We start from the raw sequence: 27,827 nt of genomic DNA, 5'->3' as shown, positions 1-27,827 counted from the left end.
ATAAAAGATATAATAATAGTTTTAAATCGATAATCAAGTAAATGAGTACGAATTAGATATTATTGGGTAAACTCTTAATTTGGGATGACATAAACATTGACTGATCGACTCCGATGGACAAAAATGGAAAAAAGAAAAGAAAAAGAAAACAAAAGTGCACAAAACAGGACCAGTCCATGGGCCTCGCTCATACTCGTCTAGTGCGTTTGTGCGTCCTGTCGGTCTCTCAAGCCGGCTGGCTGTTCGCCTGGCGCGGGTTTTCTCTAAACGAGACTGCGACGAACGAAGAAACCATTTGTTTCAAATTCAGATTCTCTAGTTGTTGTTTTGAGACACTACAGTTCACGTTCTGGGAAGATGATAGCCGGATTAACGACTGGTTACTCTGGTGTGCATTTGATAATGGTAATTTTTATTTATCTACTGCTATTTAGATTATTTATTTTGATTTGTCTTCGTAGGTGTGGTTCAGCTTAGTTTTGATAAACGGCTTTTTCGGATACAGAGATTCAACCGAGGTACACTCTGTAAGCTTGATAAGCGCCCGTGTTCGTCGCAACTGGTAATTTTGATAATATGCTGGCTGGTGAAACTTTAGCATTTTAAAATTGTTCGTGGTTTTTATTTTCTCTTTTTTTTGTTCCGTTTCAGATTTCTACAAGATGGAGCGTTAAAAGGTTTCCCAAGAACTTTTCTGTAAAATGTACTGTATCTGGGAAAGCAAATGAAGATATAGGATTTGAAGACGAATTTCATGCGGATCCATTTTGGTTAAGTTTTATCAGGGAAGCTTTTGGGTATGGTTTATTGTTGTCCTCATTCCTCTGATGAATTTCTGTCGTTTCCTTAAGAATGAACTATTTCTCATTGTAACATGAGAGAGTGTATCATGTGGTACTACTCGTCTTACATGGTTTTGAACTTTTCATATTAAACACGACGATGAAATGATGTTTCAAGAACAACTGAAGTCTTGGAAACCAGTGGCTTTCTTGAAATATGGTGGGCAGTCATACTAGGAACTTCTGCCAACCAAGCAAAGAGTGTCATCAGGGATATGTGATGGTTAAGATCCGCACAAATTCATAGCTGAGTGAGTTCAGTGGTCAGAACAAATGTTATAAGCACAATTACATGCTGACCAAAAGTTTAAAGAAAGATGAAAAAGAACTCTAATATCTGCTTTTGCTAGCATAAAGGTTGTCCAATGAGCACTCTTCCTTTTCTGGATCTTTTATTCAGTAGTTCAAGGGTTGCTTCTTAACTCGTTATCCATAAGCATTCCTTTTTGGCCTAGTAATAATCCCAGCATGCAGCCTATTCCAACTGTCATACCTTGATATATTGATGATACTAGTTGCAATAGATGGGTTCTAAGAGTTGGTTTCAATATCCAGGGCTCTGAGGTCATTGCTAGCGTTCCTTGCTGAGCAGCCCAGTCAATTGAAGTACATTGAATGGCCAACCTTCCAAAGCACGGTTAGTGTCTGCAAACCTACTATTTCTCTATAGCATACTACCTATAATTTAAGATAGTAAAATAATTTTGACTTGAAACTTACAGATTTATCATTTGAATTGTAGACAAATTGATGTAGTTAATTTTAGGTGTTTATTTTCCTATGAGTTGTCTATTCATCTTTTGATTATTATGAAAGAATTTATTTGTCTTTCTTTTAGGTTGGGAATATCAATTGTCTTCATTAGTTTTTATGGGTATTAGAGAATTGGTCATGTATTGCTATCTCCTTCTTCAATGTTGGTATAACTGTAAAATGGAGAGAATAACCGTGGTGAAACAGCATATTTAAATGGAAGATTTAATGATATCATGTGGATATTCAAGAAGTGGGAATAAGGTGCCGAAGGTCTTTAAGAAATGATAGGCCTAATGTATGAAGATGTTGTTTTCACTCTGTTTTGTTAACTCATGTTGCCTGAATCTAAAGAATTTAGAGGTCTTGAACGAAATAGTGGGAATTTAACTCTATATGAGGTGCCTCCAGATTGCAGACATAGGAGTCCAAATCTTTACATCAAGAATGGTGCTTGCAGAAGAGCAAAAGAAAGAAAGGCACCATCACAGACAAAACATCCATGCAGCATATGCAATGTTCCAAAGTCTATAAGCAGGATGAGAAATGAAAAGAATATCCATCCTGTTGCTTCAAAGCCCAATAATGGACTTAGAGAAAAATGATCTACAAAAATACCTGATACCACAGGCTCAAAATATATGCGATTAGACATTATGGAAACTTATATTGCTTATCAGCTTACGTTGAGAATGCAATCTTTGGACACATACAATGGGGATGGATGTTTTGTTATCTCTTGAGCTGTGACCAAATAACGGCAAAATTATTTGTTAGAAAACAGTATAAGGGGCAGTTTGATCTTTTTACATGATCTGTATTTACTAGTGAGGGCACTATCTTATTCAGCATGATTAGATGTCTCTATTGTCCAATTTTCATGTAAGTTAGAGGTGTAGATTGGGAATTATATGTAGTTAAGTGTATGAAGGGCATATTAGTCATAGTACTTCAATTTCACTTCAGTGAATAAAAGGATTTGGGGGTCGAATTCTGACCCCCAACGAGAGACGTTTATGGCTCTCTTTCCCAACAGCTTCTTCTCCTTTTTTCCTCATCCTTTCTTCTCTCACTCTTCTATATTTCATCTTTTCACATTATCTTTGCCAATCTTGACATGGAGTATGGAATAGTTCTATCTAAAACTTCCAAACACTTATTTATGATCTGTTATTATCAAGAGTTGAGGGTGTGCTATGTAATGTTACATAGAGAAGAAAATATATCTTTTTTATACCATAGGTTCAAAATATGCGCAATTAGACATTATGGAAACTTATATTACTAAACAACTTATGTTGCGTTTGCAATCTTTGGACACATACCATGGAGATGGATGTTTTGTTATCTCTTGAATTGAGACCAAATAATGGCATAAGTTGTCTTTGCCATTCATGACATGGAGTGACCCATGTCTCGGCGATGGCTTTCCCTTTCTGGAGGTCTGCAGTGATGCTTGCAGAAGTTACTACAAAGCCCAAGAAAGCCACCTGATCAGTCAGGAAGGAGCATTTCTGGAGATAAGCATAAAGTTTTTCCTTTTGGAGAGCGTGACAAACTAGGCGGAGGTGTTCTAGGTGTTGGTCCTTGGCTTGGTTATAAATGAGGATGTCATCAAAATAGACCACCAAGAACTTGCCAAGAAATGGTCAAGCACCTATGCCATCATGCGCATAAAAGTGTTAGGTGTATTTGACAGTCCAAATGGCATAATCATCATTCATAGAACCCTTCTTTTGTTTTAAAGGCTGTTTTCCTTTCATCTCCTGTGCGGACCCAAATCTGGCGGTAACCACTTTTGAGGTCAATCTTTGAAAATATATTGGATCCCATCAACGTATCTATCATATCATCTAGTCGGGGATCAGAAATCGATACTTTACGGTGATTTTGTTGATGGCCCTATTGTCCACACACATTCGCCAAGTGCCATCCTTATTTGTTGTGAGTAGGGTTGGTACTGTGCAAGGGCTTAAAATCTCCCCGATGAATCTCTTTCGGAGGAGTTCATTCACCTACCACTGTAACTCTCCATGTTTAGCGGGATTCATTCGATAATGTGGCAGATTTTGCAGTGAGGCTCCTGACTCAAAATCTATGGCATGTTGGATGTCACGCATAGGTGGTTGTGTATCTAGAAGCTCGTCAGGAAAGACATCCTGAAATTCCTTGGGCTGAGTTAACACAAATCGGACAATATTTAGCCTGTTAACAGGAGTTCGAGCAGATCATCGAACATAGGGGCTTCAACCTTTATATGTTTCAGCATTTTGTCTTCAAATGCCTCATGGCAGGGAATGTAGGATGTGTGGTTCCTAGGAGGAGAAAATATATATGGGCGCAGATGAGCAAACTCCTCATCCCTAGTATCATAATCCCTAGGTGACCTAACTCCTACAAAACTTGTTCCTTTCGAGGTCTGAACCTCTAGGGCAATGAGCCTATCATTGATGGTATTTAATTGTTCTAGGATTTGCTTAAGCGTGTCATCCTTGTTTTCTACAACAGAAGATGAAACGACACCTGACATGATGCGACCACTACGTAACTGCATGTACTAGTGGATTCTAGCAAGTAAAACCCAAACAAACTCAATGCACGTTAAAGTTAATTATTTATTAGTTTGACTGGTAACTATGCTAAGATTCAAATCTACAAAATTGCAAATCACTAGTGTAGGTACCACTAAAATAAAGAAATGATCAATCTTCTACAATGATGTAGATAGCACCGAAGGGCTGGGCTCTAAAACTAACACTAAAGATTGATCACGCACCTGTGCTACAATTTCAAATGAGTTTTTTTTTTTTTTTTCACAGGTCTTGATATCAAATGTGGCTCAAGTGGGCCCAAATAATGGAAAGACTAGCTACCAGCACAAAATAGAGAATTGATTCATTTTAATGTTACATAAGAAAAGAAAATACTTTTTTTTTTTGAAAAGTGAGAAGAAAATAAAAATCTTCACCCCGCTAAGTTGAGAATTTGGGAGTGCTTTTGAGCTGAAGTTCCCTTTTTATTAAAGAAATAAAAAATTATGAGGGATTCGATTTTCTCCCTTCTCAAGTTGTCTTGCGCCCTACTAGTCACTGAGCTAAATTTAGGATATTTAGCTGTTGATGTTCTGCTGTTTGTTTTATTTTTAAGTTAGTTTTTGCTGCCATTCCTAGTCACAGTTTTACAGAAAGAGATGTTGTTCACTGATATTACTGCTGTTACCTGGTTGGTTATCTTGTAGAGATTTGTGAACATTATGTGGTGGTTTGCTTTGCATCCTTAATTTCTTGTTCTGATCACAATTCCAAAAGATATCTGAGATACAAGTGTTGTCTCTACGTGATATAGAATGCCTTTGACTCCTTTACAATTCTGGTTGTGCAAATTATGTTGTTGAATTTCTTGAGAAGAAAAATAATTCACTAAATTGATTATAACTGAGTACATTGAGTCTCTATTTATAATAGAGGAAATAAGTAGAATCATATTACAATTAAGCTACCCATATCCCAATTATACCCAAAGTCAAACACTTAAAGATAAATCTTAGATTAAAAGAAACAACTGAATCATAATAGAAGATTAACATAATTAAAACACTTTTAACTGATGTACTCCTGTGAGACTTCCTCCCATGAGACTCCTGTAAGATTCTACCATATTAATTATTTCTCTATGAGACTTCTTTTTTGTGAGGGTCATGTAAGACTCTTCTATACTTGCTCTTCAACATATGTCTTGTGTTAGATATCTGTTCATTTTCAAAAAAAAAAACTATCTGATAAAATTTTCCCTTTTACTGATGTAAGTCATTGCTGGTGCTCGTCATAAACTTGGTCAAGATTTTGAGAGGACATTCCTCAGAATTGATCTCTAAAACTTCAGGCTACCATTTAAATTCAAAATTGTGTGGCTAAGAGAATGGATATCTCCATTTATAAGCTTCCCTCTATTCTTCGCTAGGGATGGCAGCAAGATGGGTTTTGCTGTGCTTGTCTCTTCCCAGCAACATAAAGATTACCTTCACTTAATGGTGATAGAGTTCATGTGGCACTTCATCCTGTTCATATATATGGCATTTTTAAAGCTTTTCTCGTTTAACAATGCAGACCTAAAAGTTTGATATGCACTCTAAGCATGAAGGTACTAACAAATATTGAGGTGTGTATAGAAAATAAGTGTTGTAAGACATCGAACCTGGGTCGGACTGGAGCTGGAGCCCACTTGCTGGTGGCATCCTGTATTTGCTACTCCGAGCCCCTATTCTTCCCCATGTCCACCACTATTTAAGAAGCTTCCCCCATATTCATTGGTTGTGTGCCTCTCCCAAATCTTAAGGTGTAACATATTAAAGTTCTACCTTGCATGATAAAAATGAAAAGAATGAAAAAGCCAAAGACCTGTTTACTACTATTATACTCTTGAATGATTTTTTTCTAAATATGAAGGAAATTAGTGTTATCCCGAATCTTTCTCTATTGGTTCTGCCTGCATTATTGCTTGGTTCCCAAGGTTGGGTTTTGTATAGACAGAAACTGAATTACTAAGGAAAGAGAATATGAATGTCAGTCTTATATGATCTGGTTTTTCGTGATGGGGTAATAGAATGTTGAAATTTGCAAGTGGCATCAATCACGCTTTTCCATGTGATACTAAAAATTTCTCTCATCTAGAGGCATCATTAGTCTGAATTGAATTCCCTAGGTAAGGGAATTTTACCCTCCCCCCAAGTACTTTTACCCACTGAAAGACAATTCTATAGGTGACACTCTGGTCAGTTCTTTGTAGAAAGCCAACTCTATAACTCACACTTGGCCTACACATTGAAGGTGCATTCATTGTCACAAATACTCTGTTATTACACACTGAAGATGCATTGACTGTTGCAAATATTCTGTTAGAAGGCACATGACAAATGCAGGCAAAATCTGTAATATGCTGTCCTGATTTTTATCCTGTATGTTTTTTCCCCTTTCTTTGTCTTTTTCTGATGTAAACTGTTGGGCATTTTTGCAGTTTAAGACAGCTACTCTGACTCTGGTTCTTGTAACCCTTTTCATTATATCACTTGCTTCCATAGACTCTGCTCTCTGTTTTCTGTTGAGTGTCTGGCTCCGGAGAAAGGCATGATCTAACACAAAACACAGGATTCAACCTATCTGAGATCATATTATACTAAACATCTGTTGCTGACGATGGTAAATGATTTCCAACTCGAGTGCCTGTAATTTATCCTGTAAATCCTGGGTCCGATGGCTTTGAATTGCAATGAAAATGATTGGCATCTATAGTCCATTACCATTGTACTTATTATACAGGATATTAGTGAATGTCATCACTGTATCTTTCTCTGTATTTGATATATAATGATAACAAATCTCGATTCCATGTAAATTGAGGAAATCAGAAGCTCTCTAAGAATCCAATCAATTTATCTTCAGACCTATTCACAAAAATAAAATCAATTTATCTAGAAACTGTTTGTTTATTTATTTATTGGTTTGCATTTTTGGGTCCAAGGCCTTTATCTAGAGAGTGTCAAGGAGCTTTCCTAAGTTACATAAATCCTGCGAGATTTATTAATGCCTCCGATGCAATATAAAACAATCCGCTCTATCCCCATCTCCCCTGAGCTCCAGGCCTAAACCCCCTGGCTTAAAATAAAGAGCAAAAGAACACTGTTCAAAAGCTGTTAACATTTATATTACAGCACCTGCCAGGCTCATCTGGAGGTCAATTAGTTTCCAGGGTACTTCCCAACTAGCTCCCATGATGAATCTGGGCGATTGCTTTGTCTCAGTTAATGCAGGCCCAATGTCTGTACATTTAAATAAACGATATGACAACTTGGAGATTGGGCAATAGTCAACACGCATGTCCGATGAAATTATTCTTCAGTTCTGTCTTTTGTCTGGACAAGGCAGAATAGGACGTAAAATTGCTCTTCGGGACATCGTAATTCTCAAAAACGGGGTAGACGTCTTCTGAAAACGTTATAAAACTAGTGAAGTTCTGCCCATCTATACAATGATAAACATGGACAGCCATTTTTGCAAATATGTTCTCTCCCTCCGCGCAGGAATCACGGTTCCACACTGGTATACTCTCTTTTTACAGGGAAAAGGAGCGTATAGAGGAAAAGAGAGAAGTACGATAGTAGGAATCTTTTCTTGTTTTCCAGGCAACAGGCGATCCCACTCCGTCCTCGAGGTACTTCTTTTCATGCATTCTTTTTCGATATTTATTCCCCCCCTGTCACTCTCTTTAAGCTTTTCTTTATCTCGCTCACATCACCTTTAAAAGCCACTGTATGAAAGACCTTCGTCTTCCCTAAACCCTCCGGATTTTCCTCTTTCTTTTTTCAGTTTTCTTCTCTTTATGAATCTCTGTTCTTGTTCTTGGTGCAAGCATATGACAGTCTCAATGGGGTTTTCATCTGAGAATGGTCCAGTATGAAGTCTTTTTCTCTTTCTTTGCTTTTTTTTGCTTGAATTGGAAATCGTGCTTGTTTGCTTCTCTCATTGTTTTTCATGCACTCCTTTGCCTATTGTAGGACAAAAAGGGAAGAGGAGTCCATGCTGGAGATGGCACCAAGGAAACGGGTTGCAGTAGGGCTAACGGGCATAGTCATGTGATGGAAGTTGACATTGAATTTATGCCCATAGAGCATCCACTCGAGCCTCCAGATGAAGACAGACCGCTCAAATGTCCAATGCCAAACTCCTCTGTTCCAAATGTAAGTCCTTAGTCTTTGAATCTGATTCAATATATTCTTCACAATGCCATTTCATGATTGATCACTGCCTCCCTCCGGTCAAGTTCTTATTTTCTTACCTGTGAGATCAGCGAGCCCTGCAAGAGGCAAAATTTGAATTCGTTATAAGACCATCTAAACCTCATAAAAACTGTTGAAATGGCAATGTTCCACCAGCTTCCTCTGGACTGAACGACAGGAAATATACTACTACAGCCGCAGTTACAATTTGATGTGATACGCTATTCCCCAGCTACTCAATTTTTCACAGACCTCCTACTACTTCAGTGCTAGAAAAGGAAATTCTAGTTTGCTAACACTTTTTTTTTTTTCTTTCAAATGAAGAGTGGAGGAATGAGAAACGAGAGGAGCATAGAAAGTTTCCGGAAGAAAAGAGTTGAGTTACCTGTAGCCTATGAAGAAGAAATGGTGGTTTCCCCAGAACCTCCTGCAGTGCGAAAAAGGCATCATGCTCCAACTCCAGAATATGCACTGCCCCTTTTGCTGGGGACTTCACAACAGCACAGCGTCCTACAAATGCTTCAAGAGTGCAATGAATATGAATCCTGACAAGGGCAAGAATTTGATTCTCCTGTACCATCTAATATGAATGCATTGTTAACAGGAGGGCAACCGATCACAACAGCTGAGCTTGAGCATCAAATTTTGTTGAAGAAGATCGAGTTATAGGTAATTAAATGTCACTGGATACAAATGCTCACGTTCAACTGCTCTAGTCTGCCTGAAATGCACAAGTTTCTGTATGTCTAAACAAGATATACCAGAGTACAAATTATCCATGAAATTCTATCTTGGAGACTAGTTTGGTAGCAACTGAATGCGTGTTTTCGATCCCAGCAGAAAACAAGAAATTTCTTGATTAACCCTGTAAAAAACAAAACCTCATTACGACCAAGAACAAAAAGACCCCTGATCAGATTTCTGCATGTCTTGTGAATTTTGATAAATCAAGTTTTCATGCAAAGCCAAAGTCAAACCCAAGATAGAAAACTCAAGTTTTACCCAAGTACATCTATGTCATCCCAAAGATGGTCCATATGGGCTATACAGTCATGAGCCCAAAATGGGGGTATTAAGACAGAAGCTTCCTCCACTGCCTCTATTGGGATCGACACGCCAATCAAGCATCCTGCAAGTCACTAAAAATTTGGATTGATTCAAAGGCAGCAATAGTTTCCTTCTTTAGCTTTGGCCAATACTCAGCAACTGCATCTGAAATAATGTTTTTTTTGTGTCCAAAATTCAGAAAATGCACGCCAATCTTATACCTTGTCAACAAGAATGCCATTGAATCTTACCCCACAAGGGAAATACAAAGGGCAACATTCCCATAAGCAGGGCTGCTAGCTGAATTGTAGTACTTTTAAAACTTGTATTTCCATTATTCATTTCAGGAAGCACTCCAGCAACTGCAATATATACATAAAGCCATCTGCAGTAATTCCCTGGAGAACATATAAAAAATCCTTTTAGAGATGCTTGGATGTTATGGACATAAATTTAAACATAATGAGCCTTGGGTTTTTCACCTCAATCAACAAAGGCTGTCCTGGGTCTTTCCCGAAGATCAAGGCCTGTAAGAAGCAGGGAAGTGGGGACATTTTTTCTATAGAACAAACTATTGTACTCACTAATGCAGTCCCCACAAGTGCTATCAGTGCTGACAACAGATTGAAGAAGAGAGCCTTTGGGACATTGAAACCAGATCTTACCAAGATCCCAAAATCACCCACCTGAAGGAAGAAAGAAATGGGTTAAACACATCAATCAAAAGATGTCAGAGCACAGTTAACAGTTCCATTTATCTTCCCATTTACCTTAGTAAACTTTTTCATTGCTGCCAATGAGAAAAAGAACACAACATATTTTTTTATACATGCTCACACATTTTTATTAGAATGAACAAAAACTAAAGGAAAAACCTCTTGAGGAAGCTCATGAGCCAGTAAAAAAATAGTACGAGACCATCCACCAACTGAGCCATGAAGTAAGAAAGCACTTCCTAGAGCCATCCCATCAGTAAAATTATGCTGCCAAAATCACATAAATGGTTTCTCAAATGCGGAAATTGCATTTTGTAGACACAACCACGGAATAAATGTAAAAAAATTCTGAGCAAACATACTGACTTACAACACCATCAGAAAAGAGATTTAGGCAGCCAAAACTAAGTTTGATTGTGAGTGAGCAGGTACATTGCCGGCCAAGACTGTCTCCCCTGTCGTAGAGCTATTTAAAGCATCTGAATTAGTTTTATCCGTATCAGTGACCCCAGAAGTACTTCTCTACACACCAATCAAGACGTTATAATATTTTTAACAAATTCTATTCATAGAATAAAAATAAGTACCCTACTATTTAATTTAATTGTTTTAAACAGGTTTCACAGATCTCTGTTTATGAAGATTGTTACATTTTTTGAGATATAGGGGCAGAGGGGTAACCTTATGGGATATGTGAAGATAACTAGCAATTTGACTCTCCAATTAGAAACTCTAAAGGATGCAACAGTGCTAGCTGTTTGGAGAACTGTTACAAATAGAAAGGGTACAACGGATTAGAGATCGCTTTGTTTCAACTGTTCATTCAGATCTCATTGACTGGATAGATAGGATTATTCCAAAGTAAAATTGAACCACCATACTCCCCAGATAGAGGATCCAAAACATCCATAATTCACATTACCTATAGAAACACTTGGTTCTATCAATGATTTGGAGCAAATAAATGCTGTTATTCCTCTGCTTAAGGAGTGCTAATATATCAAACTACTATGCAAGTTTACCTTACAAAGAATACTTTTTTGTGGATCAGGTCTTTTGCCATCCACATGTGATTTTGAGTCACTTTTATCAGTTGCACCTTTCTTCAACTTGTTGTTGCTCTTATGGTGATGATGGTGCTGACCATGATCCCATTCATGTCCTATGGTGGAATGATCCTCAACATACCTTACAATTTTCTCAACCAGAAGAAATAGTACAATTCCAGCTGCAAACAGATGTATATCATTAAGGCTTACAACTGTCAAATAAGTAATGACACCAAGACTAAAAATAGCAAAACAAAGGACCTCTATATTAACCAAACTATCTGATTAAGTGAGTAATGATGAAAGGGCTTATAAAGAAACAATCGGCTTCCAAAACCAATTATACCTCTTTCGGTGTCAAAGTTTTGGAGCAAAGCATTTTATTCAAACAGCAAAACCAAATTGGCAGACAGAATCCATTTGAAAAAAAAAAAAGGCAGAAAGAAAGATTTTCAAGGCCTTAAAAGCCATCCACAGTGATGGGTGATTCACCAATATGTATTGGATTTCAGCCTGGATGATACAGGGTGTAATACAGGTCAGCAGAGGAAGCATATCGGTTGATATAGTTGATATGTATCTCCCTGGCTGCTGTGGCCAAAATGTATTGGATTTCAGGGTATCTGAAAACCAATACGCTCACCCATGATGGATGATGCTGATCTTCAAGGATTCTATTGGAGGAAAGCTTTTGGTGCTCCAAGGCTGTTGAACCATCTTGGAGGCATTATCATAAAATTATAGACATTTCTTCTAGGTTTTTGTTGTTTTTACTATAATGTCATGACATCTGTTGTGCTTTTGGCTTTGATTTTAGTCAAAAAACCATTTTTTCTGAAGGACGGCCGAAATACCTTTATTCTGAGCCATCAGAGACCCGATACCTTTCTTCTGATTCTACAACAGGGCCTCTCCCAAAAATCAGCAAAAGACACAGACATACATGAACCAAACAGTACTTGACACTGACAAAGGTATTATACAAACTAGACACAGTTATGCAGTGTCAGACTCATAAGATTCCAATTGTACTATAACAAAGAAAGGTTATTAGAAGCTCCAGACAGAAATTTCAATCATTTTGGACAATTTAATACTTGTTCATAAAGTTGAACAGCAAATCATAGGGATTGTGGCAGGTGCCTTTTAGAGAAAACTGTGCAACAAATAAGCAGGAAATAGAATGACAGCAAATTTAGAACCAGAAGAAAAACGTAATGAACAACCTGAAACTCACACATGACAGATAATCCAACAGAAAGATCCACAAAAGAATGAGCATGAGGGCTTTCGTGTCCAAGAGTATGATAGCCATGAGCATCATACACATGGTGTTCATGGGAATGAGAATGGCCCCCACCTGGAGGAAAGAGAATATTGCAGTGAAAATATTGACAATTAGAGACACCCAAAGCAAACAACTGCATCTACAGTCGAGTTTCACGTCCATACACCACAGAACTATTGCATACTGGAGTAATGAAAATAGAAGTAAGACAACTCAAGCAAACAACTGCATCTACAGTCGAGTTTCACGTCCATACACCACAGAACTATTGCATACTGGAGTAATGAAAATAGAAGTAAGACAACTCAAAGGATCTTAGACAATTATAACAAGTAAAGTAAATGAGGTCAGCAGAAAAATGCTTTTTTCCACCCAACAGAATTTATGACCATAAGTAAGACAAGCAATTAAGCCAAAAACATTTTTAGAAATATAAAAGAAACAACAAAAATAAATAAACCTATAAAAGAATGGAAAATTAGACATCCATTCCCAAATCTAGATCTAATAACTATTTTCTCAAGTGCTGCTCAAAGGCACAAAAACTATTACCTGCAGCTTTGCAGAAAACTACAAAAACAGGCATTCTTGATCACTGGCCACAATGGTACAGTAAACCTCACAAAAAGCTAAGAACTAAGAACCACTTTACCACAAGAATCTCCAAGGGAAAACACGCATTTATTTCAAAAGACCAAATAGTAGAACAGGGAAAACATCTACTCATGGCACTTAAACATATGACTTCCAATTCATAACTTACCAAAAGCATGTGGTAGTTGGTGAAGACAAGCATCTTCCAACATTGCACCTGCCTGCCAACAAGAAGCATTCAGGATCAGATAATCATCTAATAACAAATTTCCAACAAAGAAATAATGGAAAAGTAGTAACCAAGATAGCCTCAACTCATATTCATTTTTTAAACTTTAATTGAATGATAATAACACAAGGGCAAAGCACAATATTTAACTGAAACTTGTGTGAGGAACAGATAATCGATGGCCCCATTGTTTGTAATTGACAAATGAAAAAGCAGATCAGCTTGCTTAACGAAGCTATAGGAGGAGAAGGTTCCTAATTGCATGGAGACTCAGCCAGAGAAGTAAAGCAGAACTAAAGGATAGGCTTGTATATACTTTATCTCACACGAATAAACTTTACTTTATCTTCTTGGTAGGAAAATCACATAATGGAAACTGTACATGCTGAAGGAAAGTATCTAACCCGAATGCAGCCAACGAATCAATCACTACTTCGAGGGTTTTCCTTGCGTTGAAAGCTCAGAGGTTATATATAGTTACGACACGGATACATAACATCAAATGACGATAAAAGTCCAGAGGCAAGGCCAAGCTACTTACAGAAAATCACAGGCAAAATAATTAAGCAGACAAGAGAAGCAATGCTCACCAGAAGTGAGCATCCCATCGCACTGATCCAAAGACCTAAATACGAGAAAAAACAAAAAAGAACTTTGTAAGAGACATGTTTCAGACCTTGCAAGAAGAACTCCGCATTATACACTAGAAGTATCCAAATTCGTAGTCAACAACGTCGTCAATTACAATATCAATGCAACCAAGTGAGAAAATTACTTATTTTTGCTAGCTCCTGAACATCGCCGTCGCTAACAGATTCGTGACTGAACCCGTAGAGCTCCAAATCCTCTTCTTCCGCCACTTCCGGCGGAAGCTTCGTACTCGTCGGTCTATCAACCCCATGGTGGCGGCGGCGGCGGCGGCGGCGGCGGTGGTGGTGGTGGTGATGATGATGGTCATAAGCATGGCTATTAGAAGGGCACGATCCCGATTCTGCCTCATGCGCGTGGCAAAGTCTGAGAGAAAAACCCAAAACTTCCAAGGCCAGAATAAACTCCTTAACAAACATTCCCATATACTTGTTTCTGAAAGACAGGAATAATAGTAAAAAGACTAATTTTTCTCACTTCGAGCTGTTGCGTCTGCAGGTGCCTTCAACAGTGATAAAACAACGACGAAGAAAATGATGATTATGGCGATAATAATACCAAAAGTGAGGATATCCATTACTTATTTTTGGAAAAACTCTTAAATCCGGGATTTGCAAGAAGTGGCAGCATTATTAAAAATAAAATTGCAATTGTTATCTACAAAAAAGAAAAAATGATCCGGTGGTTTCCTCGTGCTGATGAACCTCTGCAAACGCTACTGTAGCTGAGTGACGGCGCTCTTCTCTTCGTACCAGAATCATGGAATCTTGCCGGGCGCCGCCTCTCGCTTAAAGTTGGCACTGGGAATCTTGTAATTCGATGGTTGCAGTGCTTCGACATTTAAAAATTAAAATAGCTTTTTAAAATAGTCATTTTTTATTAAAGGCTTTGACCTTGGTCTCCGCTGTCCTGTGGGCCTTCGGCCCAACAAAATTTATGGATTTGAATGATTGCTGCTTGGATGTGCTACCGTGGACTTAATGGATCGAGTCCAAGGAATTAGACGGTCGAGAGGTCCATTAGACATTGAGCTTTAGAGGCTCAGGAGAGTTTGGGCCTTGAAATTGGTGGCCTAATCCAGTTTCGCATTATGGCGCACTACCTTAGCCCTTGGGCTCGCCTGCGAGCTGTCGACTCTTTGCGACGTTGCTGGACCACTCATGAGGTTACTAGAAGTTTCTCTTCGTTCGATCAAAATCCCGGAGAGGGCACATCACCGATCGCCATTATTCTCACAGTAAGCTCTGCCATAGTTTTGTTTTTCATTTTTCGCAGACAAATCTGAAAGACCAACGCGCGGGACCTGTTCGAGGAAACGCCTCACAGGAGGATTTCATATCGTGAAGAGGAAATAGCTGCTGCTGCTGCGCCCGTGCAGAATGTTCGGAGTCGTGTTTCCCAATCGCAGCTTCCCGATTGACATTTCCACGTTCGCCCAAATCGACACCTTTCACTGGATTCTTGACATGAATACCTTCGTGGGTACTGGTTCAATCTCTACTCTAGTGGTTGCTTTTGAATTTTCTGTCCGGTTCTCGCGCGCTGCAGGTTGATCGATCACTTCATTCCTTTTTTGCAGGCGAAGCGTATGATGATATAAAAGAGATGTGCATTTTTCTACTTAATGGTCTTTCTCTCCCTACCGACAAAGCCCTAGCCGTCTACGTCCAGTCGCCCGGCTCTGCTTTTGTCTACTGTGGTGCCGTTCACGTTTCGCGCCCGTCCGCCGTCCTTAACCTCACGTGGCCACCTCCGGGGGGTCAAATGCAGCTGACTCCGGCGGACGCCCCGCCTCTCTCCGCCAAGATCGGGGTGTCGGTGGAGGACCTCAGCTCGCTTCCCAGTCTCGACGTGACTGCCCAGAGAAAAATCGAACACCTCGCCCTCAAAGTTGGGGAAAACTTGTTTAATTTTATGCAGTCGTTTTGTGGGGTGGACGGAAGTAAGCTCGTGGTTCCCATGGATATTATGGACAGGTGGTTTAAGAAGTTCCAGGAACGGGCAAAGAAGGATCCTGATTATTTGAAGGGGTTCGTGTTGTGATGCTGTTCTCCATTGCTCAGCTCATAGCTGAGCCCAGCACGATCTCATGGATACAGGAACATGTAAGACAAGAGACAGCGCCATTATTTACAGTGTCTCCGCTCTGTAGCATTTGTCACCCTGATCAGAAGTTGTAAGCAAATCTGGCTTTCCTTTTTTCGAAAATGAATCTGGTTTTCTTTTCTACAAGACACAAATTGCCATTCTCTGAACTCGGTAGAGAAAATATGCGGTTGTGAACCAAACTTGTCAGGACGAATTCACAATTGTGAATAACACTACTTAGAAATTCTTCTGACAGAGTCGTAGCTGCTTTTATCACCTTCAATTGCAATGGTTACTTCCGAGTGTTTAGCTCGTCTAGTTATCACCACGAAAACCTCATCAGATTGGAGGGGAAAATGAAGTATTAAGAGTGTACAATGGGAAACATCTTCTATAGAAGCATTAAGAGTGTACAATCTGAAACTACTGCGAAAACAACCTAAAAGATTTTGTGAAATATGTACACATGTAAGACCATGTAGTACTAACCGTTCACCTCAGCACAAGACCGCTAACAAATCCAAAAGAAGCAAAACCACTAGTCAACACTGTCACACTAGGTCCTAATTCCCATGTAAAAGAAAAAGATATATAATCATCAAGTATCAATCGGTGCTGCCTTTCCCCAAACCTCTTCAATGTTAATTGCTCTTCACACTAGTGTACATTCTTATTCACAAAGGCTTCTTCTCCTCTGAAGAAAATTTACAGTCTAACATCACGATCAAGGAACCAACTATCTGCAACAATTATAAAGCATCTTCAGACGACAATAATCAGAACATATCAATCAAAATAGTTTGGATGGAAGCCCGTCTTACAGAGGCCATTCAAGTGGTGGTTTTGTTCCACAAGGATGTTTTACCTATTTCATTGTAGCCCCACACGGAGAATGTGTTACTTAAATAGCTTCTCAAGGAAAATTTCATGTTACACCAGAGGAAGGTAGAGAAGGGGTAGATTTACCATATCAAAAGTTAACTTTTCGGTGGAGATCCTGCCTCTGAACCAAAACCAGAGACTAATGATGCTGTATCATCCTTTGAGATAGCAACAAAATTCAATGGTGCAGTTGATAATCTTCTTGTCTCTTTGAAGTATCCATTTTGACGTCCAGAGTACGATCGTGGTGTGAGGAGCTCAGGAGTGGCGCCTCCAACTGACATCCTTCTAGGTGTGGGAGTCATGGAACCATTTCCATTAGATCGAACCCCATTAGGCTTCCTAAAGCTGCTGCTCCTCCTTGGACTAGGTTTAGAGCCGTAGATAGCTTCCTTCTCTGTAAGAAGGAGATCCTGCAACTTCTTCTGATTCTGCATGGATCAAGGATCAATGATGTTAAAACCTTGTCCGAAGCTGTTAGGTTGCATGTGGAGGTAATTTATTATTTCTTTTTCAACATGCCAAATGTTTTTTTTTTTTTATAAATGACAAATGAGAAAATGAAAGGATACCCGTAGCTGTCTCTTCTCTTCTTCTCTTTGTTGTCTGGTAATTTTGTACTCCTCCAAGATTGATACCAGTCGGACCTTCAATTTACAGAAGCAGCACATAAAGTTGCACTCTATAAAACGTATTAGCAAACAAGTATGCCTCTATCTTCTATAGAAAGCTGAATCTCACCCCATCATACAAAAAAGGCACATGTCTTTCATCCTCCCAGTAAAATGTCTTGTTCATCAGTGAGTCAACCATGCCTAGAAATTAAATCCCAGTTAGCTTAGAGAACAAAACTTCCAGCTCTGCACTAGTCAAATTTCAATAGCAGGAAATACCAGGAATCTTTGTCACCAATACTCGGGCTCGTTCTGCACGTTTGAGGTTTATGTGAGCTCCTCGTCCGGCACTGTACCGATTCTCGTCCTGCATTTCAGGAGACACTTTGAGGAAACATGAACTAGGAGCAAGCACATGATTGATCCAGGTAAGAAGAGCGTCATAAGGACCCAGAGCAATAAAGTTCCAAGACAAGAAAAAATAAGGCATTCTGTTAGACCGTCCAGCTTCCCCTGGGCATCTAGAGGGGTTAAGATAATTATCATCTGAGTTGTATGCATGGAGATGGAAAGAGAATACATCAGATACCTAGGCATGTTCAAGATGAACAACTCATGCAATCTCATACAGCCTAGAATTGGAAAAAAAGAATCAATTTAGGAATCGAGCCCTAATTTTCTAGTCCAAAGAAGGATCAATTGAAGTAACTACAGCAGCCACAAAAATGTCTTGTGACATGGGGTTCGGAGTGATGCTCAACAAACCCTTTATATAAAGACATTTACCTGGTTATATTCGTCAAGCCAGTATTCTTCTTCGCAAGCAGCAAGCCATTTATCAATTCTGTCCAAAATTTCTTTTCTGCTCAATGCTTCCTCCTTTGCTTTCATGATTTGGGCCTCAATGTTGGATAAAAGTTCAGAAGGATCAACAATGCCTGGAACAAGATCAGGCAGCAAATAATTCTTAGCGAGAAAAATGACAATTTTGTAGCTGTTAGGACTGCAATGTGTTAACTTCACCATTCAAAACAAATAAATTCCTACCTGAATCTATGAGCGCAATAGATTTTTCAGGTGCTGTGCTCATATCAGGTTCAACATGGGCCCTCCTGCAAATTTCCTCCAATTCTGACCTCCTCTTCAACACCAATTCCTTCATTCTGCCTGCTTTCAGTTTAGTGAGCCTGTCAACTTCAGATGATGCCTGCAAAATCATAGAAAGGAATGTTTATAGCCAATTAATGGAAAAAACATAACCACAAGAGAGGTGGAAAACTTATTTCATACCTGATCTATAATTTCCGTTGAAAGGACGCCAGAAAATGTAATTTCCTGCTCTGATGATCCAAGAATACGAGTAACTTTAGCAAACTGACTTTTTTCTTCTTCTGGAGTATCCATCAAGTCCCATAGCTCAAAGAGAGATGCCACAATATCTTTCAGCTGCCCACATATAGTCATCTCATGAAGCATATGAAGAAATGGGGGACACAGAAAAGAAAAGAGAAGGAGAAATCTATACCTTCTGAATTCTGTCTTTTTTCTCCATTTTTAGCTTAAGAATTGTTTGAGCGAGGCCATTCAATGTGTCAGTGCTGATGTTCGTCGATTGCCCTGGCCCTGATTCCTGCAAACTTGGATCCACTTCACTAACGGTCTTCCCAAAATCCATTCCTAGCACTCCACATAAACAGTGTACTTCGTTTACATATTCAAGAACCTGGTGAAGCCGGTCAGACTGGAAGCAGCAAACAGAGATGTCAAAACCAGAACAGGACATATCATATACCGTTGCATGGATATCAGTATATAATTCTCAATTCATGACTTGCATTAATCTAGTGATGTGTATGTTTTTGCATTAAGCACATCTACCGGGGTCTCCATACAGGTTCCAGAAACATATGGAGGCCCTTGTAGGGTAGGCACTTAAAAAATCATTTCACAAATGAATTGGTGGAACCTAATAATGAACCACCTCCTTTAATTCAAGCAGCTTGAACCAGCTGATGTTCAATCAGTTTACTCTTGTTCAACCAAAACAATCCAATCATAAAGTAAATGGAATAGGTTAACTAATGCCACAAACTTGAGACTAATAGCATAATGCCCAAAAATAGTAAACTGATTACCTACGTAGCCTTTTCATCAACTTATTTTTTTTTCATCAACTTATGTATTTGAAAGTTAGGCTAGGAGCAAACTAACTGTAGTTGAACTTATTCAGTCTGCTTCTACTACTGAACTAGCTGAAGGGTTTAGTTGAGTTAAATTGGCCAGTTAAAAGTCAGCTTAGCTGTTTTTGTCAATTCATAGAATTTAGAATTCAGAAGCAATCACAAAGTTTGACACAAGCAGACCTTTTCCTTTTGGAGGCTGCGGAGTTGTGCTTGGTACTCATTGAGTATTCTCAATGATAAATCATGTTCATCCACATCTCTATGATGGGCTTCAGCTGTATCACTTAGATAGGAGTAACCCAAAATCTCTCCGCTGATCTTCTCAATCTGCTGTTTAACATCAGAAAACTGTTTGAGGCGCTCTTCTTTCTTTGCCCTCAAGTCTTCCACAAGGGGCGTAACAGAAGCAAGTTGCTCCTTCAATGATGTCAACCTCTTATCTGTCTGGATACAAATATTTACAATCTAATGAGCTCAAAAAAAAAAAAAAAAAAAAAATCATTACTTTGTAAAACGACTGTTGCTCACATATCATCCAGAACAAATTATATATACTATTGCTCATATGAGTAGAACCAAAAGCAAATGCCTCTTCTTTAATATTTAAGAATTATAGAAGAATTAAACTCTTTTTTTTAGAGCCAGAAAATCTTTACTGTCTATGTAAGCAAAAAACAGATAAAAATCATGGCAAATAGTAAGTGTCTAATACATATCATAAGAACTCTGATGCTGCAGTAAAAAGGGAAATGCTTCCAAGGAAAGCCCTGAAACTTGAATAGGTTTATCTTATAGAAAATTACAATTGATTTAATTGGACATGGGAAGTTTCGATACTAAAAAAAAATTAGATTATAAAGCAAAAGGATATCCCCTCAAGAGTTTCTTACTATCCTGGTCTATATTTCTATACTGCAACATAATATTCTGTACAATTTACTTAAAAAAATATCAATGAAAAAATACCAGGCTTATTATGACAAAAGAACCAATTGGATTTTTTTCTCTTTAAATAAGAACCAATTAAATGAAACTAATTATGACAGATATTTTCCACCACTAATAAGCCTCAAGTCTCTTGCAGAGGAGCATGCTAAAAAGGTAAGCCAGTCTAAGCTAAATATTTGCATGTAATCCTAAGATCAGATAATGGAGTAAGCTTGATATGTTGGTATCCATTTCTATAGACTGTTTGTTTATCAGATGAAAGGGAAACAAAGGGTATTACAGATTTTCTGATTGCATTAGAATGCTATTTTTTTATGAAGTTAATGACTGAGAGATGCCCTTGTCTGATTGAAAATTGAAGTTTAAGAAAAACTAAAAGGTTGGTAACTGGATCTCCATCATGTTATCCATAAGGACACAAATCAAGAGGTAGCTCCAGTATAAGTCAGAGATAGAAGAAGAAAGCTAGACACCATTGCTCCAAATTGCTCCTTCTAAACTATAACAATTGGGGCTGCTGCAGACACAGGAATATCAGAAACATCTGCAGTTTGAACTCTAATATCCAAAAAAGGCACTTATCGTAAAAATAAAAATAAAACAACGTCAAAGTGATTTTTTTCAGGAATCTTTATTTCAAGAAGATGTTAATGATTTACACAATGTTGTAGTCTTAATATAGAAATTAGTAGTCCAGTCTTTCTAACCCTCCAGGATGGCAAGATGGGATATCTGGAAGGCTGTTCATTATTTTCAGAGGCTTTCAGAATTTCTCATAAGAACAACTTAACCAAGGAAGAAGATTCAATCGCAAGATAAATAATGGAACATACATTAAAAAAAAAAGATGTTAAATGGACATATTGGGACATAATAAGAGAGCACAATAAGAAAAGTTTCAAAATACATTCAGACTTGCATCAAATGCATGAAATATTCACGAAGCAACTATTTAATTTATCCATAGCTTGTGACATATTGTATTCTGTTGTCAAATAAGACGAAATCAAGAGTAGATGGTTCAGCATTTGAATAGGAGGAGATTTTCTCAGTGCATCAAGATGCTCAAGTTAAACAAGTAAAAAAGAAAGTAAGTAAACAGGATAATTTAATAACTGAATAATAAAAAACACCTGAGATTGATGAATATGTTCGCCAAGGGCCACCATGAGTGAAGCAAGCTCTGCTTCCTTTGCGGCCAGAGTCTGATGGAGACATACTTTGGCCTTACTAGCTTCATCAACCTTTCTGCGATATACTCCCATGCATTCCTTCTCAAGTTCTAAAAGCATCCGGTCTTTCTCTGATTCACTCTCACCTATCTCATTCCAAATTTGCTGCTCATGCAACAGGTAAAACGAATTAGAACAGTTAAAACAGTATATTTATTCACGGAGACGAACTGAATAACACGATGGAGGATTCATCAATAACGTTATAAAATGTTCCACATTCATCAGAAAACCAATCTTTTACTTGATTAAAAAGCAATTCACAAAATTTTTTACATCCGCTCAAGAAGAAAAGACAGTACTACAAATTGTGGTTAGAAAAGAAAACACAAAATGAAAATACTCCAACCGCTATTACAGTACTACTCTTCACCTAATTCCCTTCTCAAACACGAGGAAAAAACTGTCTTCTACTTTCCCCTCTGGAAAGAATAATTCAATTTCATGAAGCGTTCACTGCGAGTATCCAAAGAGGAAAGAAGAACGAACAACGAAAAATGACAACTGATTTTACCCAGTCAACGCAATTAAGTTAGCCAAAGGCTACTATTTTCTTGAAAAAGGAAAGCAGGGTAAAAAATCTTCCCAAAACCTTTTCCAAATGAAAAAAATCCAAATAATTATAATATCACAAAAGGAAAAAATCCCATTTTTTCTACGTGACTACACCCATCATCAGCAATACTCTAGTCCTAAATCTGTAAGGGGTTTAAAAAAAAAAAACCGTAAGTGAGAACAAAAAGAAGATAGTTTTTTTTCCTCTAGCTGGTTAGATTAATAAACAAGCAATAACTGCTCGAAACTCCAGTTACTTCAACAAACCATGAATAAAATGAATTTCTAGCGATAACTATCTCAACTCTTAACAACTAAAAGAACAATGAACAAAGCAGCAGAACCAAAACAAACAAAAACGATAAACAGAGCAAAGCTTCTCAAAACTTCAGAAATAGCGATCGGAAAAAAAGAATAACAAACACATAAAAGAAGCAAAAAAAAAAAAAAACCGAAACAAACTGTAACAGAGTCGAATTGTCCAACTTCCACTTAAAAATTCCGAAACGCCTTCAAGAGACAAAAAGAGCTGAAAAGAGAAGGAAGAGGCAGTAACAGAGACCTGAAGTTCTCGAAGCAGAGCTCCACAAGTAGTTTCCATAAGCGAGCATCTAGGGCTACCTAAAGCAGCCAGAACCTCCATTTTAACGGAGAAACGCTGTTTCACCCACCCCAGATCAACAAAACCGAAACAGTAACCACAAGCTAGTCACAGTCCACCCAAAACCGCGACTTCCCGGAAAGAACTCAAGAAAACCCAAAAATGTTACCCCAAAGGACACCAAAAGCTCAACATACAGCGATCTTTCAAGCCTGGCAAACAAGAAGACACGCTACATTGACAGGAAGACGAATTACAGTCAGATCCGAGGTCCCCATTAAAGAATCTGAAACCCCCCAGCTCAAAGCACAGAGAAAACACAGCCTTTCAGGGTTCCAGATGCTAGAAACAGCATGTTGCTAGGGAAAAAGAACCACATGGAGGAGACCGTTAGCCCTTTCGAAAGGGAAAAACGCCATTAAAGTTGACAACATGCAGACGCAGAGACACAGTTTAGGGTTTTGGAAAGAGAATAAGAAAATGCAGAAATAGGCGAGCCAAATGCAAGTGCTCAGAGAGAGGGCGGCTGTCTTGCAGAACCAAATGGGTAAAGCGAGGGAGACCGGAGAGAGTGAGAGAGAGAGAGAGAGAGAGAGAGACAAAGTAGAGAGCTCACTACCAAATACAGATTTTTTATATGGGTTTTGGCGATTTGTTTACAGAATCGTAGCTTTATTGAAGAGAAGATATTAAAATCGAAAGCAGTACTTTCCGGAGGACAAAAGTCCAAGCAACCTGAGAAATTTGAAAACTACATGGGAGGGGGCGGATGGAATCGAGGGATCTACATTCAACCATGAACCATTTGATTTATTTTCTCAGCCATATCGATGACGTCTGGCAAAGTAAAAATAAAATGACATATATGCCCCCAAACCGGAGGACAGTAGGAGATGGAGAAGTGGGTTCCAGTGAATTGCCCAAACTGGATGGATGAATGGGACCCACAGATTGGAAGGACAGTGTGTGGACTGGTACCTTGTGTACACATAAAACGAACTTTCACTTCAAGCAAGCACACATCACATGCAGGATCGCCGCCCCACCAATCTCGCTTTCTGTAGACTCTCTCGCGCTTCAGGGAATAAGACGAAACTGCCACTACGTTTTCTATTATTTACATGTCAAGCAAATAATTGCCTACGGTATGCGAATTCTTGTTAGTTGTGGTAGGAGCAAACGACCCACCCAATCCATCCATCTTACCTCCCACAATTGGTATTCACGTAATTAATGCAGACATTCTTCAAGGTTATAGTCTTTTCAAACTCGAGATTTTGCTTGAAGCCTCCAACGACAACAGTATATGGGTATTAGAACGTCAGGTATGGGCCCCTACTCGTAAAAGTGGGGCCCAATGAAGCCAGAAGAGGTGACGTCATTGTTTTAACCTAAAGATTAGAGGCAGTTTCGGGGTATTACCGACCCAAGTCGACGGTGTGCTCCCACAAAGCCCAATAAATTACCGATGGGACGCTCCACCTGCCGAGGCACAAGATGGAAATCATTGATAATCAAAAGAATCTCGTCCAGTGAGACGCTCGTGAGAAGCCCAAGTCCAAGCCTGAAGTGACTGTGCAAGCCTAATAGGACCACTTGAATTCTAAGGCCAGACATCGCTCCCAGTAGACATCGCTCCCAGTGCTCGTCCTGCAACAGAAATGGTGATTTCTGCTTTTGTTTAAGAGGATTGAGGCGAGTAATTTTCAGAAAAGATTTTCTGTGACAGTTCTTTTGAATCCCTTATGGTACGATGGATAAAGCCGTGGCAGCCTTACAGAGCTCTTTGTTGCACGTCCAGAGGCGAAATGTTAAGCGTCCTTCAGGAACGTAATTACGTTTCTGGAGGTCATAATGGCCATGGAAGCTACCGGTACCTGTACCGAAGGCGGCTCTTCCGTGGAGGCTTTCTGAGTCAATGCCCCTCTAAGTCATGCACAAAGAAGCGTTATCAGTCTTTGTCCCTTTCTACATTAAAATGTGGAAAACAGGAGCAAGCAAACCATTTTGCAAGGCAGGAATTTTAACAAACAGGTTGTTGGCGTGCTGCCAACTACTGCACTCTTGTGTTCTTAGTGGAAGTTGGGAGGCCAATGTTGCTTCAAACTGGTAATTTAGGAGATGGTTAAATACCTTGAACTACGGTGTCTCTTCAGCACTAGTTTTCAGGATCTGTAGAGAGTTTAAAGAAAGGAAATCAAATAAAAGCAGGGAGGTTTTGGCTGTTGGGAAGTTGCTATTTTGTGAATTTAAATCGAAGTAGTTCCACTTTGGCATTTACTCCAAATATTGAGATGTAAAAACTTGTAAGTGAGATTAGACTTCTTTTAAGCTTCAAGATATGTAAAGAACTTTACCATTTCTCCTGTCTGATTTAGGGATGTGACAAGGAAGCCTTTGGTGCTGTGGAGTAGGTCACAGAGATACGATCTTACCCAACAGAAAAAGTTCCAAAAAATGGCAGATCATGGGAAGCTGCATGAAGAAATAAAATCACAGATTCTGAAGATATGCAAAGAAAGAGTCAGCAGAAGAAAGCAGAGTCTTGTTTTGAGAAAACAGTAACAGTACAAAAACAAAAAATTGGCTGGAAAGCAAAGAGATGAGACGGACCCAGAATCAACTTCATCATAAGCATAAAAAGCAGATGCCCTCTGTGATTACATTAAAGAAAACCACTTTCTGAGAAGACCCAGCCAGGTTTGATTAGCCTAAAACACCTAATGGAGGACAACACACAGCAGAATGGTCAAATCAAACAGTTCAAGTCCAGGAAGGAACAGCCAGACAAAAACAACCAATCACCTCCATTTAGATAAGAGTTATCATATGTAACACGCTCTTAGTACAAGACATTCAATCTACCAACAGCTTTGTTTAATTAAGTTGTGGTTGAGTGGATTTATAATTCCACTACCGTGCTGTATTGGCCTAACAACTTTTTTTTTAGTTTCCTTTCAAAATGTCGCTTATGGTAGTTAGAGAATTGTTTGTGTTATTCAAGTAGGATCAGCTTGTTACTTGTTTTTTCAATCTTGTCCAATTATCTACTTCTTGGTCTCCTGGAGATAGAGACATATTTTTGCATGGGTCCCAGTCATTATTTCTTTGGTTCTGTAGCTATTCCTAATTATGGTAGTCATAAATTAGCATATCATACAGTCAAGGAAAAAGAATCAGTGATGGACACTACCAAGCAGACACGAGTATAATTACGTAGCACAAAGCACGAGAGGTTTGAACTAAGCTATCTTGCTTACTGTCCAACGTCCTGTAGAAAGAAACAGGCATGAAATAGGTAGTTTAGTAGAATGACAGCTAAAATCATCTTTCAGCTACCTTTGCAGCTTGTCTCGGATTGAAGAAAGTATAATAAAAACAGGATACCAACATATTGTATATTGACACCTCCAAAGTCTGCAAGACTTTTCATCCAGCAGGTCTCAGTAACCTAGAAGAAAAGGATAGGTAGGGGAAGCATCAAGTGGAGTCAAGTTTGAACCTACATACCAAGAGCCTCAAATTGGAATCGAATTTGAACTCAACTCGAGTTTAACCTCGAGTCTAAAATTGGAATCAAACATGAGCTCAAAATTTTTAACGAAGTTTGAACTTCAAGTTATAACAGAGTCCAAGACTTTGCAATGGAGCAAACTAAAGTATAATAACCAGCTTAATAGGCCTAAAAGAAAAAGTAAATACTTTTATCAATAGTGTTTATTCAATTGGTAAACAACAATATTAGATATTGAAGGACCTAAAATGGTTGAATTATCGATCATCTTTGAGGTTTGAGGTAAATAAGAACAACTATCAACCAACGAAAGAGGGAATTAACAAAACCAATTAGAGTAAAAGGTATTTTCGTAAAAAATCTATGTTAATGAATCGGCTCACCAGCTAACAAACCAAACTTGGAAAATCTCGAGTTTGGCTTGTTATACTTTACGAACCTTATTTCAAATTTGAGCTCGAACGGTTTGTGTACCAGTTTGGCTTGGTGCCACCCTTAGGGATAGGGATCAATGACTTTATATTGATAAACATTGTTTATTTTCTGTCTATCATGAAGATCAATGTAGTCCAGACTAACAGTTCTGGTCGAGAAGGTAATTTACACAAAGCTATTAGACAGTAGGGAATATCGAATTATTGAAATGCTTATAATTGCATGCAAAAAAATAACATAGAACATAATATGGTTGGAGACACCATGACAAGGAATCCGTTACTTTGTAAATTGATATATGATGCAGCTAATAATTACACTGGCTATTCAAACAAGAATAGAATCCAAAGGATTTAACAAAGAAGATCATCCATGGTGGATACCGATAGCAAGGAAATTGCACCTCCACAGAATGTGACCATGTGGCTTTGCCTCATCTGGTTAATTCCCAAAGTTGCAGCAGGAAAAAGAGTTAAAATGTTCACAAGCCTACATTCAGCAAGGCCAGCAAGTGCGGGTCCTTGGATAATTGGAAGATCAGGATGTCAAAATCGATCTAATCCGTTTTTTATCTTTCCAGGTAGCCTCCTTAACTAACTATAATCTCCACTCAGAAGCAGATTATGTGCAAACACGTGGTGAACCTCTTTCTCAGTCTACAGAAAATCGTTCTTTCAAATCCTTTGGACTCATCAAACATATCATAAGACTTATTGGGAATGAGGGCCTCTCTTTGTTAGCGCGGGTTACCAAGAAAGTCATCACTCATCACCCAGATTTTTTCAACACCACGAGCTTTCGTTGTCCGCTCCAAATACTTGCTCCAGAATGCTCCGA

At 38.6% G+C, this 27,827-nt stretch overlaps 3 protein-coding genes, 1 long non-coding RNA gene and 1 pseudogene across 6 annotated transcripts; 3 read left to right on the top strand and 2 right to left on the bottom strand.

Annotated features, from left to right (window-relative positions):
- The first annotated feature begins 187 nt into the window (after window positions 1-187).
- LOC137960498 (uncharacterized) lies at window positions 188-6,975 on the top strand. 2 transcript variants are annotated; one of them, XM_068808135.1, is made up of 5 exons: window positions 188-405; window positions 506-562; window positions 652-797; window positions 1,398-1,479; window positions 6,609-6,975. In XM_068808135.1, exons 1-5 carry the CDS (start codon window positions 358-360, stop codon window positions 6,720-6,722), a joined length of 447 nt encoding a protein of 148 aa, XP_068664236.1. In that variant the 5' UTR covers window positions 188-357; the 3' UTR covers window positions 6,723-6,975. The 2 variants fall into 2 exon arrangements, with proteins under 2 accessions (XP_068664236.1, XP_068664235.1); XM_068808134.1 differs by having other exon boundaries at window positions 189-388; window positions 462-562.
- Window positions 6,976-7,664: 689 nt separating this feature from the next.
- Window positions 7,665-8,775, top strand: LOC137959907 (uncharacterized). Its single transcript, XR_011114088.1, has 3 exons — window positions 7,665-8,042; window positions 8,146-8,328; window positions 8,692-8,775. It is a non-coding gene; the product is annotated as an uncharacterized lncRNA (long non-coding RNA).
- On the bottom strand, window positions 8,046-14,746 carry LOC137959906 (IAA-alanine resistance protein 1-like; annotated as a pseudogene).
- A 385-nt stretch (window positions 14,747-15,131) lies between these two features.
- On the top strand, window positions 15,132-16,220 carry LOC137958660 (uncharacterized). The gene is made up of 2 exons (XM_068805741.1): window positions 15,132-15,420; window positions 15,518-16,220. The coding sequence occupies exons 1-2, from the start codon at window positions 15,318-15,320 to the stop codon at window positions 15,979-15,981; spliced, it is 567 nt and encodes a 188-aa protein (XP_068661842.1). The 5' UTR covers window positions 15,132-15,317; the 3' UTR covers window positions 15,982-16,220.
- A 168-nt stretch (window positions 16,221-16,388) lies between these two features.
- LOC137958658 (65-kDa microtubule-associated protein 6-like) lies at window positions 16,389-23,797 on the bottom strand. 2 transcript variants are annotated; one of them, XR_011114004.1, is made up of 13 exons: window positions 23,003-23,797; window positions 21,787-21,990; window positions 19,886-20,149; window positions 19,048-19,263; window positions 18,813-18,968; window positions 18,570-18,729; window positions 18,309-18,460; window positions 17,802-17,889; window positions 17,650-17,723; window positions 17,481-17,555; window positions 16,993-17,339; window positions 16,848-16,891; window positions 16,389-16,766 (listed from the first exon to the last, which is right to left on the bottom strand). XR_011114004.1 is itself a non-coding variant. In XM_068805739.1 (12 exons), exons 1-11 carry the CDS (start codon window positions 23,081-23,083, stop codon window positions 17,004-17,006), a joined length of 1,806 nt encoding a protein of 601 aa, XP_068661840.1. In that variant the 5' UTR covers window positions 23,084-23,797; the 3' UTR covers window positions 16,389-16,766; window positions 16,993-17,003. The 2 variants fall into 2 exon arrangements, 1 of the variants encoding a protein (XP_068661840.1); XM_068805739.1 differs by lacking the exon at window positions 16,848-16,891.
- Between the last annotated feature and the right edge of the window lie 4,030 nt (window positions 23,798-27,827).

Source organism: Aristolochia californica, unplaced genomic scaffold (genome assembly GCF_029961685.1).
Source record: "Aristolochia californica isolate CCGP_79_NKW_82.1479 unplaced genomic scaffold, dmAriCali1.0.hap1 SCAF_3, whole genome shotgun sequence".
NCBI lineage: Eukaryota > Viridiplantae > Streptophyta > Magnoliopsida > Piperales > Aristolochiaceae > Aristolochia > Aristolochia californica.
Note: the sequence above shows the minus strand (reverse complement) of the source record. Positions and strands in the feature narration are given on the sequence as shown.

Bases quoted from the DNA above. Each gene is read 5' to 3' on its own strand.
- LOC137960498 (XM_068808134.1), top strand. From the start codon at position 358: ATGATAGCCGGATTAACGACTGGTTACTCTG. The intron at 563-651 runs GTAATTTTGATA...GTTCCGTTTCAG, and splicing joins GCCCGTGTTCGTCGCAACTG to ATTTCTACAAGATGGAGCGT. The intron at 798-1,397 runs GTATGGTTTATT...TTCAATATCCAG, and splicing joins TTTATCAGGGAAGCTTTTGG to GGCTCTGAGGTCATTGCTAG.
- LOC137958660 (XM_068805741.1), top strand. From the start codon at position 15,318: ATGTTCGGAGTCGTGTTTCCCAATCGCAGCTTCCCGATTGACATTTCC. The intron at 15,421-15,517 runs GTACTGGTTCAA...CCTTTTTTGCAG, and splicing joins TGACATGAATACCTTCGTGG to GCGAAGCGTATGATGATATA.
- LOC137958658 (XM_068805739.1), bottom strand. From the start codon at position 23,083: ATGGAGGTTCTGGCTGCTTTAGGTAGCCCTAGATGCTCGCTTATGGAA. The intron at 18,461-18,569 runs GTAGGAATTTAT...ATCTTGTTCCAG, and splicing joins TATTGCGCTCATAGATTCAG to GCATTGTTGATCCTTCTGAA. The intron at 17,556-17,649 runs GTGAGATTCAGC...TGTAAATTGAAG, and splicing joins TGCCTTTTTTGTATGATGGG to GTCCGACTGGTATCAATCTT.